The sequence below is a fragment of the Euprymna scolopes genome, chromosome 1 (assembly GCF_053919585.1).
Source record: "Euprymna scolopes isolate OS-2025 chromosome 1, ASM5391958v1, whole genome shotgun sequence".
Taxonomy (NCBI): domain Eukaryota; kingdom Metazoa; phylum Mollusca; class Cephalopoda; order Sepiida; family Sepiolidae; genus Euprymna; species Euprymna scolopes.
Window position 1 is genome coordinate 177416329 of NC_136482.1, and position 14358 is coordinate 177430686.

General features: G+C 32.2%; 1 protein-coding gene across 2 annotated transcripts in view; it reads right to left on the reverse strand.

Moving 5' to 3' along the window:
- Positions 1-11006: 11006 nt before the first annotated feature.
- Positions 11007-14358, reverse strand: part of LOC145277788 (unconventional myosin-XIX-like) — a 176825-nt gene continuing 173473 nt past the window's right edge. For both annotated transcript variants that reach the window (XM_080129594.1, XM_080129583.1), the window contains one exon: positions 11007-12305. In XM_080129594.1, the coding sequence (XP_079985720.1) occupies positions 12198-12305 (108 nt within the window). In that variant the 3' untranslated portion in view covers positions 11007-12197. The remainder of the gene's footprint in view (positions 12306-14358) is intronic.

The following is a 14358-nucleotide window of genomic DNA, read 5'->3' on the forward strand; positions in this document are numbered from 1 at the left end:
GTATTGTACTTAATCCAATCGACACGTTTAATGGAATGTATGGTGATAGATTCCCCTCTCACTAACTGAAAATAAGTAGAATTGCCTAATCTATTTATGCTATCTTTAAAATCAACTTGGTAGATATAATAAGAACATTTATGGACGAGAAAATCTATTATTAAATAAAACAATAAAAAAATAAAAATATAAATTAAATACTGAAATAAAATGTAGTTATTAACATTTGAATGTAATAAAAAGATGAAAATAAAATTAATATCGCAACAACTTATCTTGAAAAAGTTCCCATCTTCAAATGCAAACTGTTAAAGGCTTTCAGTTTTAAAAACTTCAGCATTCAAAAGACTTCTTTTTTTTTTTTTTTGATGATGAAACAAGTTTGGAGTAATCAAACATCGATTTTCTTTTTTTACTTTTGAAATCAGCAACTCTTATAAAAAATTAATTGATCAACATCAACAATACGCAGGTATAAATATAATTAAATTCATGAATTCATGTTCAACCAAGTAATATACAAGGGGCATGCAATAAGTAATGACCCACTTCCCATAGCAGCAGAGCAACAAAACTTGGCACAGTTATTAGTCTTTCTCTACATAGGAACCACCCAGAGTTAAGCATTTCTCCCATCGTTTGATGCAGCTCTGGAGACCGTTTCTGTAGAACCCCAGATTGGTCCTCCAACCACGACGTGACTTCAGAAATCAAGGCTGCATCATCTGGGAAACACTTTCAAAAACAACTTCATGGCTGGGAAGAGGTGAAAGTCAGAGGGTGCAAGGTCAGGAGAGTAGGGAGGATGGGGAAGGATTTCATAACCACACGCCCATGCTTCTGATCTGGTGACACGCGAGTTGTGGACCAGAGCGTTGTCCTGCAGGAGGAGGGTACCTTTGCTGATCTTGCCCCGCCTCTTGATTTTGATAGCTTCCCTTAATTTCCTCAAAAGTGAAGCATAATAGGCTCCTGTAATTGTGGTATCCTTTGCCAGGAAATCTGTCATCACTACTCTGTCCTGGTCCCAGAAGACTGTGAGCATGATCTTGCCAAAGGAGGGCTGCACCCTTGCCTTCTTTGGAGGTGGTGAGTCCAAGTGCTTCCACTGCATTGACTGGGCTTTGGTCTCTAGATCATAGTGATGGACCCAGGTTTCATCCTGTGTGATCAGTCTTTTGAAAAACTTTGACTTATTTTCTTGGCATATCTCCAAATTCATCCTCAAGCACTCGACGCATTCTCGCTTCCTGAATGGTGTGAGCAACCTGGGAATCCATCTGGCAGACACCTTATGCATATGCAAATGGTCATGAATGATAGTTTCCACAGACCCTGTACTAATCTTGACATCTTGTGCTATTTGGCGAATAGTAATGCACCGATCTTCCAAAATGGCAGCATCAACTTGATGGACAGATGCCTCATCAATGGCAGAAGAGGAGGGGGGGGGCGACCAGGTCTAGGAGCTGTTTCCACAGACTTCCGGCCATGTTTGAATTCACGATGCCAGCATTTTACAAGGTCATATGATGGGGCATTATCATCATAAGTTTCTTTCATTTCATCAAAAGTCTCCTGTGGTGTGCGTCCTTTCAAATACAAAAACCGGATCACTGCTCGACATTCAACAGGCTCCATTTCACACCTGACTCAGTTCAAACACGTGTAAAACAGAAACCACAATTAGTTCAGAGCTGTAATTTGCCACATAACCCATAGAAATATAAATCATTGCACATGCAAAATTTCAGCTAGATCAGACAACTGGAAGTGGGTCAGGGGCATTACTTATTGCACGCCCCTCGTATTATTTCAAGTTTTGTTTAGTGTTTCATAAAATCAGTCTCATTACTTAAATAGCAGGTGAGGTTTGTCAACCCCAAAGAATACAACAGTAAACAACTTCCGTACTCACCCAATGTAGTAAAGCTGTGATGATTATTTTTATCCATTAAATTGCAAATTAGGCACTTCTACACTATTGGGACGAAATTTCGGAAATCATAATACTGAATTTCACATGAAAATAATGTTATCTATGTATTCCTCGTATTTTTAAGATAATTATATCCAAAAATTACGAAAATCGATAAGGTAGAAAATTATTTTTAAAGAAAATGAAAAATAGAATTTGAAGAAAATGATTGTAAAACACACAAGAGTTGAAAAGGGAGGTAATTTTCTGTTTCAATTTAAACAAGATGGCAGCAATTTTTCACCTGATAACACGATTAAAGTTTTTTTTTTTTATAATTCAGTTATATTCAGGTAATTCCAAATGCATAATTTGGAAGCTACCACTGTAACTTATTAGAATTGACAAAAAAAATCAGTTGAAACCTTTGAGAAGTAAAACAAATAACAATAGTGTAAAAGTGCCGAAAATTATTTTATAAAGATAAAGAGATTAAAGAATAAAAAAACGACATTCAAAAGAATTTGATAAATCAACCATTGTTAGGAAAATCAGTTGAACCTAAAATATTTTATTAAATGTAATTAAAAATAATCCATTTTTTAAATCATAATAGAGACTGTCGTATCAGACAACGCCAATACAAAGATTTAAAATAAATTGATTTTTTTATATACTTGTTTTAATCGGGACTATTGTTCTCATCTTGAGTGCTATTTATGCAACATTTCGGTCGGGATAGCCTCCGACCTTCGTCAGGCATGCTGGTCATCATCTTGGAAAAGAAAGGGAAGCATTACTAGCTATTTTGTATTCTTTGAGTCTGTTTTATGGTTGTGGTTTCGTATATGTGAAAAAATTGGTTGACAGTCCTCGTTTCAAAAATTCAGAACTGTAATTAATGTTTTTTTTTGTTATAAAAGTTATTTTTTTTATAAAGCAAATTGAATACAATATGTTCATTGTTTAACATAAAAAAACATGTTCAACAGGATTTCATCAAAACTGCAAAAACACTGATGCTCAAAAAATAACTAGCATCATCAGAAGTTGATAGAATACAACAATATTTGATGAATGCTGAGAAAAATGTAATCTGAAAAAAGATAAAAATCATTAAAAAAAAAATGAAGAAACTTTGGTGTTTAGACAGTGGGCACAGATGAAAATCACATTCTAAGTAAAAATTCTTCAATATACTTAGTTATTAGGCAAAAATAAGTATCCTTACAAAAAATTAGGAAAAAAATTATTACAATTTTAATTAAAAATAAAAATCAGTTTTCATATTTTGCCGATCTGTTATTGATAAAAGCAGAAATACATGTAAAGCAAGGGGAGATAAATCAGTCCGTTATATAACCAAGTAATAATAAATATTATATAATAAGATATAACCATGTCAATAATAAATGGTAACACTCTGCTGGTTAGTAATGACAAAAGTTCTTTGAACTTACTTCATCCAGTTGTAATTCTAACTATCACATTAGCACTTGCTTCATCCTGGATCCAATGGCATCACTAAGGTAACAAAATTTCTGAATTCAATAACTTCACCATCCACATATTTTCTCCATATCTGTTTGCATTCTTCTCTGTTGCCTTGCATTTCTTGTACACAAACTGATGGTCCTCTTTCAACAAACCAATTCCACTGCACTTCTTGTATACCCAATGTCTGCATGTACGACTGAAAAATTGAGTTGAACCAAAACCCTTTACCACAAATCGAGCATGGAATATTTCCTCTGGTGATTCTATTTTTAAATAACGCAAAAATATTGAATTTCAAGTAAAACAAATGGTACCTACGTAATTGTCATGTCTCAAATAGTAACATATACAAAAATTATGAAATCGATAAGGTGGAAAATTAATTATTTGTGAAAAACAGTTCTAGTAAGGGTAAAAATACTTTGATATGAGGCGGACATGATATAAGCAAAGGGGAAGAAACACCATTTATAACAGACAGAACTCATTCAGAAAACAAAAATAAACAACATGTACATAATTTGTGAATTTTTTAAAAAATAACTTTTTTAAAACTGTTTGAATTAAAAAAAAAAATTTTTATAAAAAATAACTGATTGAATTTTGGCATTAGATTTCCGAGAAATTGAAAACTTAATTATCTCCCCTGTTAACTTTCCAATTTGAATAGAAAGATTTTGAAATCAAATTGCTAGATTTTACAAATGTCTTTTTTCAATATTAATTAATTTTCTACCTATCGTTTTCTGTAATTTTGGATATGTTACTATTTATGACAATTACGTAGGTACCATTTGTTTTAGTTGAAAGTTAATTTGTTTTTGTTACAGTAGAACCCTGGGATATGGTGGCCCTAGGATACATTTTTTTTTAGGTTATGATGTGGAATATGATGTTTTTGTCCCACTTTACAGTATTATTTGTTATTTTTTACATGTATATTACATACTGTACTGTATTTTGTTACTAATTTTTAATGCCATATCCCGGGGTCCTACTAATATAGAAGCACCTTTCCTCTCTCTGTAGGATTTCAGATACTACAACCAGCAATTAAAACTTTTGCCTTGATGACATTCATTCTCAGATTTTTAATTTCTATAGCATTCAGTTTTGAACTTGATAAGTAACCTTCCATTGTTTTACAGGCAGGTATTAAATCATCAGTATATAAGATCTTTTCTGGATGAAACGCATAAAACTCTGTAAATATATTTTTTTGATTTGAAAAAAAAAAAAAAAAAAAAAAGAAAAGAAAACGAACGAGAAGAAAAATAAATTACAAGTAAAAATTTTACTGAATAAAATTCAGTTCTCTTTTACAAAACATTTTTTTTTTTTTTGACAGCCAATAAAAATCACATATCATGCCATCTTTTTTTCTTTTCGTTTATAGCAAAGCATTTATATTTCAGCACATAATTTTGGAGGTTTTAAAGATGGACAAGAAATTTTATTAACTTAATTACTTCCGTATTTGTAGTTAATGTGTTGCTTTTTACTTGTATTTTAGGGGGGGGGAAGCAACACATTCACTACAAATTCTTGATGTAATCCCACTTTATCAACAAAGCTGCCACTAAATGTGTTATTCTAATATAACTTTGAGAATTACATTGCTTGAACAGCCTTTACTGACCACTCATTTGATTCTATTTGTATCATTAAGAAGCCATGTTTTGCTACCATATGGCATAACAAATGTGATATATTAAACATTCCTTGGCACTTTGTCAAAAGCCTTCTCCAAATCCACAAAAACAAAAATGTAGTTTTTAAAAATTAAAAAAAAAATTTTTACCAAGGAACTTCTCTTGCTGAACAGTTTTTTTTTTATTTGATGTTTTGTTTCAGTCGTCAATTTATGATAAAGTTTCATAACTGAGATGAACTATTGAATTAAAATGAGCACGATTTTTTTTTTTTTTTTTTTACATGGTGGTCACCACTTATCAAGGCCCGGAAGCTACTCAGGGATAAGGGTTATTGCAAGTACAGTATGTTAGTGTGGAGATTTAATGAAGTGTTTACTTAAGAGGGCGGTTCATTAGGAATTTGTTAATGTTGAACTTGAACACATCCAAGTTGTAGTCAGGTGGGAAGCAGGCATACAGAACAGAATTCCACAGGTGTACAGTTCTAAGAAAGAAACTTTGTTCATGGAATCTACGTTTTGATTTAGGCACAGATAAAGAGTGGGGGAAATTTTTCACAGTGGATTCAGCTAGACGGGTGTTTTTTGTGAAGGATTGGCGTTTTGCGGTTCTATTTAATTTGTTCATTGCTTATTACCTCATACGATCACATTTTATCAGATATTCCTTTAAATTTTCATGTATACTGTTGCTTGTTGAGCAATGAGACAGAAAAGGAGATTGAGAATGAGTTATAGCCGTGATGTGAAGGAAATGTCCGGAAAATCTGGCATCACTTTCGATTTCTCCCAGATGGATAGGGTGAGGTTGGAGATGGAGGCAAGAGTATCAGAGGGAGGGTGTTAGCTGAGGTGGGGGAATGTGTGGGTAATTGTAGATGACATGCTCTGCACTCTCTTCACCAGGGCCACACTTCCTGCAGGTGGGTCGGGTGCTCTGTTGATTTTGTTGCAGGTTGTGCCTGCTGTGTAGTCAGCTCAGTGTTACTTGACCCTTTCTGCTGCTTCTGCTAACTCAAAAGCGGAACTTTTCCCTGATTTCCTGCCACTTTTTGTTTCTAATTAGGTGTGGCCATGTAAGATCCATTTGAATGTCAAGGTCTTTCCTCAATTTTTTTTTTTACATTTTCTAACTCTTCTTCTTCACCATTCTGTTGTTCTATATGTCCAACCGTTTTCTGTATATTTCAGAAGATGACCTTCCCATTTATGTTTTGTCGTTCGTATGGTGGTGATCATGTCATTTAGTCTAATTTGCTGTCTGATCCAGGTGTTTCTTTTTCTTTTTAGGTAATGCCAAGCATAATGCATTCCATTTTGCAGTGCATCACTTTTATCTTTTCTTTCTCTACAACAATAAGTACCATGCTTTTCTTTGCGATAACATGTAATAAGCATGATGTATTGATTGGACACTTTCTGTTTAATATTTGTAGTGAACTTTCCACTCTTCATGATGTTGTCTATTTTGCCTAAACACAAAATTTATAAATGATTAAAATTAATCAAATAAAAAAAGCATTCAAATTTCAACTGTTGTTTTAATAATTTTATTAAAAGTCTTCTGTCAGTTTGTCATTTGAAAAAAAAGACGAACGAGAAGAAAAATAAATTACAAGTAAAAATTTTGTTGAATAAAATTTGGTTCTCTTTTACAAACCAATTTTTTTTTTGATAGCCAATAAAAATCACAGATATCATGCCATCTTTTTTCTTTTCGTTTATATAGCAAAGCATTTATATTTCAGCACATAATTTTGGAGGTTTTAAAGATGGACAAAAATTTTTTTTTTTTTAAATGTTAAAAAAAATCTTCCTTTTTGTTATATTACTAAGCAAAGAACATGCCATGTATTTTATCTTTCTTTGTAGAGAAGAATTGGCACATTTTTTTTAAAGTAGGATAAAAAAAGAAAGTTGGTAATAGCTTTGATTAAAGAGAAAATTAGTATTATTAAAAAAGATTTCACAAATTTTATAAGTAGATTGTATTTATGTATGTGTAAAGTTTTCAGTAATGAGATATTGTCGTATTTGTATTTAAATAAATGATTCACAAATATAAACGAACAATGAATTAATTTTAATAAATTATCCCATTCTTGTTTAGATCATACTCTGTACAGTACAGAAAACGCCTCATGCTGTAACAAGCATGATGCACTGACTGAACACTTTCTGTTTAATATTTGTAATGAACTTTCTAAACTTTATAATGTTATTTACCTTGCCTAAACACAAAATTTATAAATGATTAAATTTAACAAAATACGAATGCATTCAAATTTCAACTGTTGTTTCAATAATTCTTTATTAGTAATCTTCTGACAGTTTGTCATTTGAAAAGAAAAGAAAAAAAGATGAATCTGTTTCTTGAAAAAGTTATATTTTTCTTCATCCAATATTGAAACAACTATGGAGGGGGGGGGGGTCCACAAAAGTTTCTTATCGGTTCTAGATATTCTAATCCAGAGGTTGATACTTTCTATACATACATACATACATACATAAAAAGAGTTTTCTTCAGTCTTGACAGACTATGGATACCCACTGTAAGGGTGCCTGCGCCTTATATTTTTGTGGCAAGAGTTGCGCAATCTCCAACCACCTCTCCTGAGTTGACATTGTTGAATACCAGTGGTAAGTGGAGGTTCAGGACGACTGGACACAATGCTGAGATAAGCAGAAAGCACACACAATGCCTAGCCTTCCCATATGGTCATCCATCTGGTACTGGCCAGTATGACGTGATCGTCTTGAGGAGCGATACTGCGCCCCATTGGCGAGGTTAAAATCCCCTAAAACTCTGAGTAAGACCGGGTAAATATGCTGAGATTGTCTGTTAAATGTTAATTGAATCCTGGAGTTTATTGTGGTTGATAAAAAACAGACAAATATGTTATTGCTTGGAACAATGACAGAAACAGATATTTTTTTTTATTGTTTAAGACAATAATATATCTGTCTGTTTTTTTATCAACCACAATAAGCTCATCCCTTTTTATAGGTCACCTGCCGCTGTCTGGGATTCAATTAACGTTTAACGGACCATCTCAACATATTTACCTGGTCTTACTCAGGGTTTTAGGGGATTTTAACCTTCCCAATGGGAAGCAGTATTGCTCCTCAAGACGATCACGTCATACAGGCTCAACGTTGTTTAACTTCGGTGATCTGATGAGAACCGGTGTGTCAACGTGATTGTGCCGTACATTTTATCTATATATTTTTTAAGTCTTTGGTATGACCGAGAATTGAACTCCACTCTCTTGGCTAATTCATAAAAGTATTACATACATAAGTATATTCAGAAAGATGACTTTTCTGATCTATATATTAGCTGAGATTCATCTCCATGGATAAGAAAAACCAATCATATCAAACCCTTAGTACATCTTGCCTTTGTTAATCTGTTCAAAGTGTAACTTAAATGAGGAGCTTTGCAACATAGTAAGTTATTTTGTTTTATGGCATATCAACCCTTTTCAGGTTGTTTAATGATGAATCCAATAATTTTGGAAAAAAAAAGGATTTTTACGTTTCAATTTCTTTAATTCTTCAAATTAATGGTGCTTGGGTTGGCTATTTTGTAGAGGAACATTGTTGGTTTTGTTTTTGACTTTGCAGAACATGATTGAGTTTTGCAAAGGCAAAGGACAAAATAACATCAATGTTTGGTGCATTTTAGGTCAGGAAGCCAGTATGATTTGGTAGCACCAGAACATAGTAAGAATTCTTGTTAATAATGTTTATTCTCAGAAGGTAGTTGTAGATCCATGTATTCAACACAAGTTTCCTACCTTCAATAATGATAAATTTAAGGATCCTTGTAAGTGACTAATTTATTTAAAGATAGGATATTCTGTTGACTAACATCTATGAGGGGGAAAAGTAATGTTAGAATTTAAGTGGAATCTATTATTGTACTAAAACTGACTTAATCAACGTTTGTTTCGCTAAAGCTTTTTTCTCTTATATGTTCTAACTAGAAGAATACCCATCTCAGTATAGATAAAATTAAATCTCCAAATTTTTTTTTTACATCACTTTTTTTTGCTTTTTTTTTTTTACAAAGGAGTTATCACTTATCAAAGCCCGGAGGCCATTGAAGAATAAGGGTTAATGAGTGCACAGTAGTCAATGGGACAATATTGTAGTAATCGTTAGTAGTGGAAATTTGGTCAATTGGATTACTTAAGGGGACGACTCATCAAGAACTTGTTTACATTGGACTTGAAGACGACCATATTGTAATCAGCTGGAAAGCAGGAACAGAGTTTCACAGGCATGCAATTCTAAGAAAGAAGTTTTATTCAAGGAATCTACGTTTAGGTTTAGGCACAGATAAAGAGTGGGGGAAATTATTGATAGTGGTTTCAGCTAGGCGAGTGTCACCTTATGAAGATTAAAATCAAGATATAATAATACTAAATCTTATGTTTATAATTCTTATTCTAATTTTTATCAAAATCCCTAAAAAAAAATGTAAAAAATTTATGGTTAAGCTTAAGGGGTCTTAAAAAGAAATTAACATTTAGGGAGTCTTGCTTTAATGACTATGAATCAAATTCAATGCAGATCTGATATTTTTCAATTTTCAAAAGGAAGGGTTTATTCATATTATGCCCCCTTAAACCATTTAGAATATTCCAAAGAAACGGAAATTTGTGGAATATTTATTAATTATGATGGTAAAATTGAATTAAAATTAATTCCTATTCTTAAAATTTGAAAATCGAAAGCATCTAAATTTTCACAAATGGCCTCCACACCTTTCTTACCCCCTTGGCATGAAACTAAATTACACTAAATATAGCCTACATTTATACCCCTTATGCCTAGTAGATAAATATATGTACTAAAATATTCCTCTGATCAAGGATGCAGTTATTGCTAAAAAAAATCCGAAAAACAATGCCTTTCATTTAAATTGGTTTAATTAGCTGTAATTTGTAATTAACTAACCAAATGACCAATTTCTTACTGTTTTTTTTATTTTCACCCTCTCTCACTGTATGTTGTTTGACCCCCTCAGTTATTTTATACAGTTTCTATCACTCTTGCTTCAGTCACTCTCTCTTTCACTTTATCAACAGTAGAATGTAATGAAGAAGGGAAACAATAAAAAATATTGCAATATTCACTTTAGTTTATAATTTACTATCACCAAAAAGAGTAATATTTTTTAACTCATAGCTGGAGAAAGAGAGAGAAGGAAGGAAATATAGTGAGCAGAAAGAGACTACTTTTGCTCTTGTCTTTTTATTGTTTTATATTTAACTAGCTTCGCAAACTCATTTTTTTCCTGATTCAAACAATCTAGCCCAAGCTCAATGGGTGACCCAACAGATCATTTTTTTTTTCTAGTTTAATATAAAATCAATTAATGTTAATATTACTCCTCCGATGGAGATTAATAAGATCTATGGAGACAGTTCACTAAAATGAATTGATTTTTATCAGTTGTTTAAAAATTTGCGGTGCTTCTTTGTTATAAGAGTGAAATTCAAACATTCAAATATTGACTTTCAAGTAAAACTTAATTTTCGCTAATTATCTCCAAAAACTATTTTCATTAATAATTAATTTTCTACTTAATTGTTTTTCGTAATTTTTGGATATGTTCATTACTTTGACATGACAATTCAGCAGATACAATTGATTTTACTTGAGATTCAATATTTCGATTTTTGTAATGAAGAAGCACTAAAATTTGTATTGACCATTTCTGAGTAATTCTCAGTGTGCTTGGGACTCGGATCACCTGTGAATAACATGTGGCTCTAATCATTTACTTGGATTAGAAATAGAGCATTTGCGTTGATCCAAACAAAAAGAGTAAAAATAATTGAAGTTCAAAGAATTAGAAGTCAAATTGGACAGACAAAAAAGAAACAGAAAAAACCTGAATAATTATTTCATCATCATAATCATCATCACAAGTGATGAGTCGCAAACTCTTCATAAAATATGCCACGCTCAATTGACTGTTGACAGTAATTACACAAAGTTCTTAATAGTTTTTGCTTCTTCTCCATTATTGTTACGGAATTCGAAAATCGAAATAGTGAATTTCAAGTGAAACTAATGATATCTATTGAATTGTCATGTCACAGTAATGAAAATATCCAAAAATTATGAAAAACGATAAGGTAAAAAAATTAATTATTAATGAAAACAGTTTTCGAAGACAATTAGTGAAAATTAAGTTTTGCTAAATTGGCCACAGTTTTTCAGAAAATATTTATCTCCCTTTTCTTACAATCAGAACGCCCCGGTTTCCTTTTTTTTTTGCAAAACTAAATTCCATTTTATATATACATGGTGTAATAATAAAATTGTCGCCTTAGAAAAGACTATGATTCCATTTCCGTTCGATAAAAACCGGTTTTCTTTTATTGCGTTCACAATTGTGAGATGCCTAAATCTCTGGCAATCGAATAGGCTACTGGGGAGTTTCATCAACGATTGCCTGGACCTTTTTAATGAACTTCTTGGCGGTTGTCCAATGCGTTGAACTGTGCCCTCAAGCATTGAACCATCCGGATTTTCATTTTGAGGGTGCTGGCAATGGTCCTATATCATAACTTGGATAAATAGAGAGCATGAGTTGTACAGCAGCGCATCTCCGATCTCGCTCATTGAACATTGTGTCACTTTCAGGCATGATAGAAGGCTCCTATCGCTCTTGGGATTTGTACACAACTGGCCAACGAGTAGATGGTCTGCAATCAAAAGAGAAAGTGGGTTTTCATCAAACAAAAATGGAATGTCGTTTTTTTCTAGGGTGATAATTTTATCGTTCCACCCTGTATGTATCAGAAAAAAATGGAGGGAAAGAGAGGTGAAAGTGAAAGCCGCCAAACTTCTGGTCACCGATAATTTGGACATTTCTAAACTGTCATGGTTAAAAATTGATACATTGTTGTCAGTTGAAAATGTAAAAAAACAAAAAACAAAATGAGAAGAAAGTTTTTCCAGAGAAATTAAAAAAGCCAAGAACAAACACGAGAAAGAGAATTGTTTAAATAGTGAAGGCACGATTCAATAAGAGTTGAGGTGCAATCAAGGAGTTCATTAGTTTCAATGGCGCCATTTTGTGTGTGTGTTTGCAGCAATTTACCAAACTCAGGAAATATCTGGCAGAATATCATTCAAGCTGCATTGTCTCTCTTTGAAATTGGTAATGTGTGCATTCTTCAATATACTTGGTTTTGTATGGAACCGCATGGAAATCTGAAATTGAAACAATATTTCATTAAAAATTTATGTTGTATAACTTATTTTAATTTTAATTGGTTTAACAATTTAAAAATTTGATTAACATTTATATATCTTCTATCATATAAACACCAGTTGTATGTGTGTAGGTCTAGCTAAAGTGTAAAAACTACAAAACAAACACCTGCAAAGTTGGGTGCTTATTTACAACTAGCGAGGGTACCCGGCGTTGCCTGGGTATTTGTAGATGTAAAAGAAAAAGAAAAGTATTTCGAACCTATGATGAACCCAAAGGCGGAAAAGAAAGGGAAAGAAGATGTTAGATCTTACCGCTACGCTACGAGGAAGTGAAAAGCGTTGAAATTTAACAATGTCAAGCAAAAAGTTGACTTGCAGAAACGAACGTAGGCTGGAGGCCAGTTAAGCTTTCTGGTGTTTCATTTATTTGTTTCCCCACGATGTTGGGGAAAACCAGCTCCCCACATAAAAACGAATGTCTAAATGAATAGTAATTGTCTGATATGAGGGGTTTCCCCCCGCATTGATCAAAGCTAATTGCTGTCTGGACATCCCAGCACGAAAGGCCGGGAAGATACCTTCGCTTTAGTTTCGCTTTTATACGAAAAAGCCGAACAAACACGCAAGAGAATGGAATAGCGTGAATTTTATAAAAGTCGATCAAAATAAATCTAGATACAACATGCGTTCGCAAATTGTAGATTTTATGATCTCGGGAAATAATTTTCTATAAAATTTATATTTTATATATATTATATAAATATATATTTAATAAAATTTTCTAAAACATAGTAATCCCCCCGAGAACTCCGGTGAAAAAAGGCTTTTGCAGAATATACAAAAACGCGTGCGGTCGTTTTGTCTTTTATATATATGGATTACATTTAAAAAGACAAAAATACAGATAAATCTTTATGATCTACATAGCTGTCACTAAATGAAAATGTGATATTCCAAAAATCACGTAAATTGATCAAATAATTTTTTTTTTTTAAAGAAAATCAAATTTTATGACTAAATAACGGGGAGACAGCTCAATTTGAACTATGGAGATTGCTAAGAATCATAAGAAAATAATTTTCTGTGTTTTTACATACTTTAAATATCTCCATTTCTTTTTATCAACATTTTTTGATCCCTCAACAAAAGGAGAGTGGACCTGTAAATTTACCCATGTCCGTTCGTCTGTTCATCTGTCTGCACTTTTTCGATAACTATGCCTTGGAATTTAAACATTTTTTTGCATAAACATTAAACATGATATGAGTAAAAAAGTAACAGAACGGATTTTCCGGGAAAACTCCAGAAGATAACATATTCCAAAAATCACATAAATTGATCAAATATATTTTTTAACTTAGAAAATCAAATTTTATTAAGCGAGACAATAATTTTTGGTTGGTCATGTTTTTGATCCAATATAAATAAGGGGGAGACAACTCAATTCGATGTATCAAGATCAAATTCAGCCTTATAATGATTACATTTAGTATTATAATTGCTAAAAATCAAATTTTTATTTTCTTAGTTAAAAAAAATCTACTTGATCAATTCACATGATTTTTCGAATATGACATCTTCATTCCATGATGAGATTTTTTTTGTATTTTTTTAAATAAGTGTAATTCTAAATAAGCACAAAAAAATTTGTATTATTTGGACTAGTGTTCTAATCTTATGCGTTATTTTCATAACGTTTCAGCAAATGTAATCTTCGACCTTCTTCAAGTGTATCTTCCTGAGAACAGTAGTCCAAATAATCCAAATACGAATTATCAATCCTCATCTCAAAAATTCAAAAACAAAAAATCTTAATTCCAATCATTTAGTTCCACATTTTTTATATTTCTAGAAATACATAATTCTAGAAATACACAATTCATTGTTTTAACATACATAGAACCATTTGACTATTTTTATTTCTAAATAAAACCTTATGCTATATACTTTCTTACCTTATGCATTTTTTTTTGTACAAATTATATTTAAGTAACTGGACCAAGGATTGAACCCTGGTCTCCGAACCCATTAGCCAACACTCTTACTATTG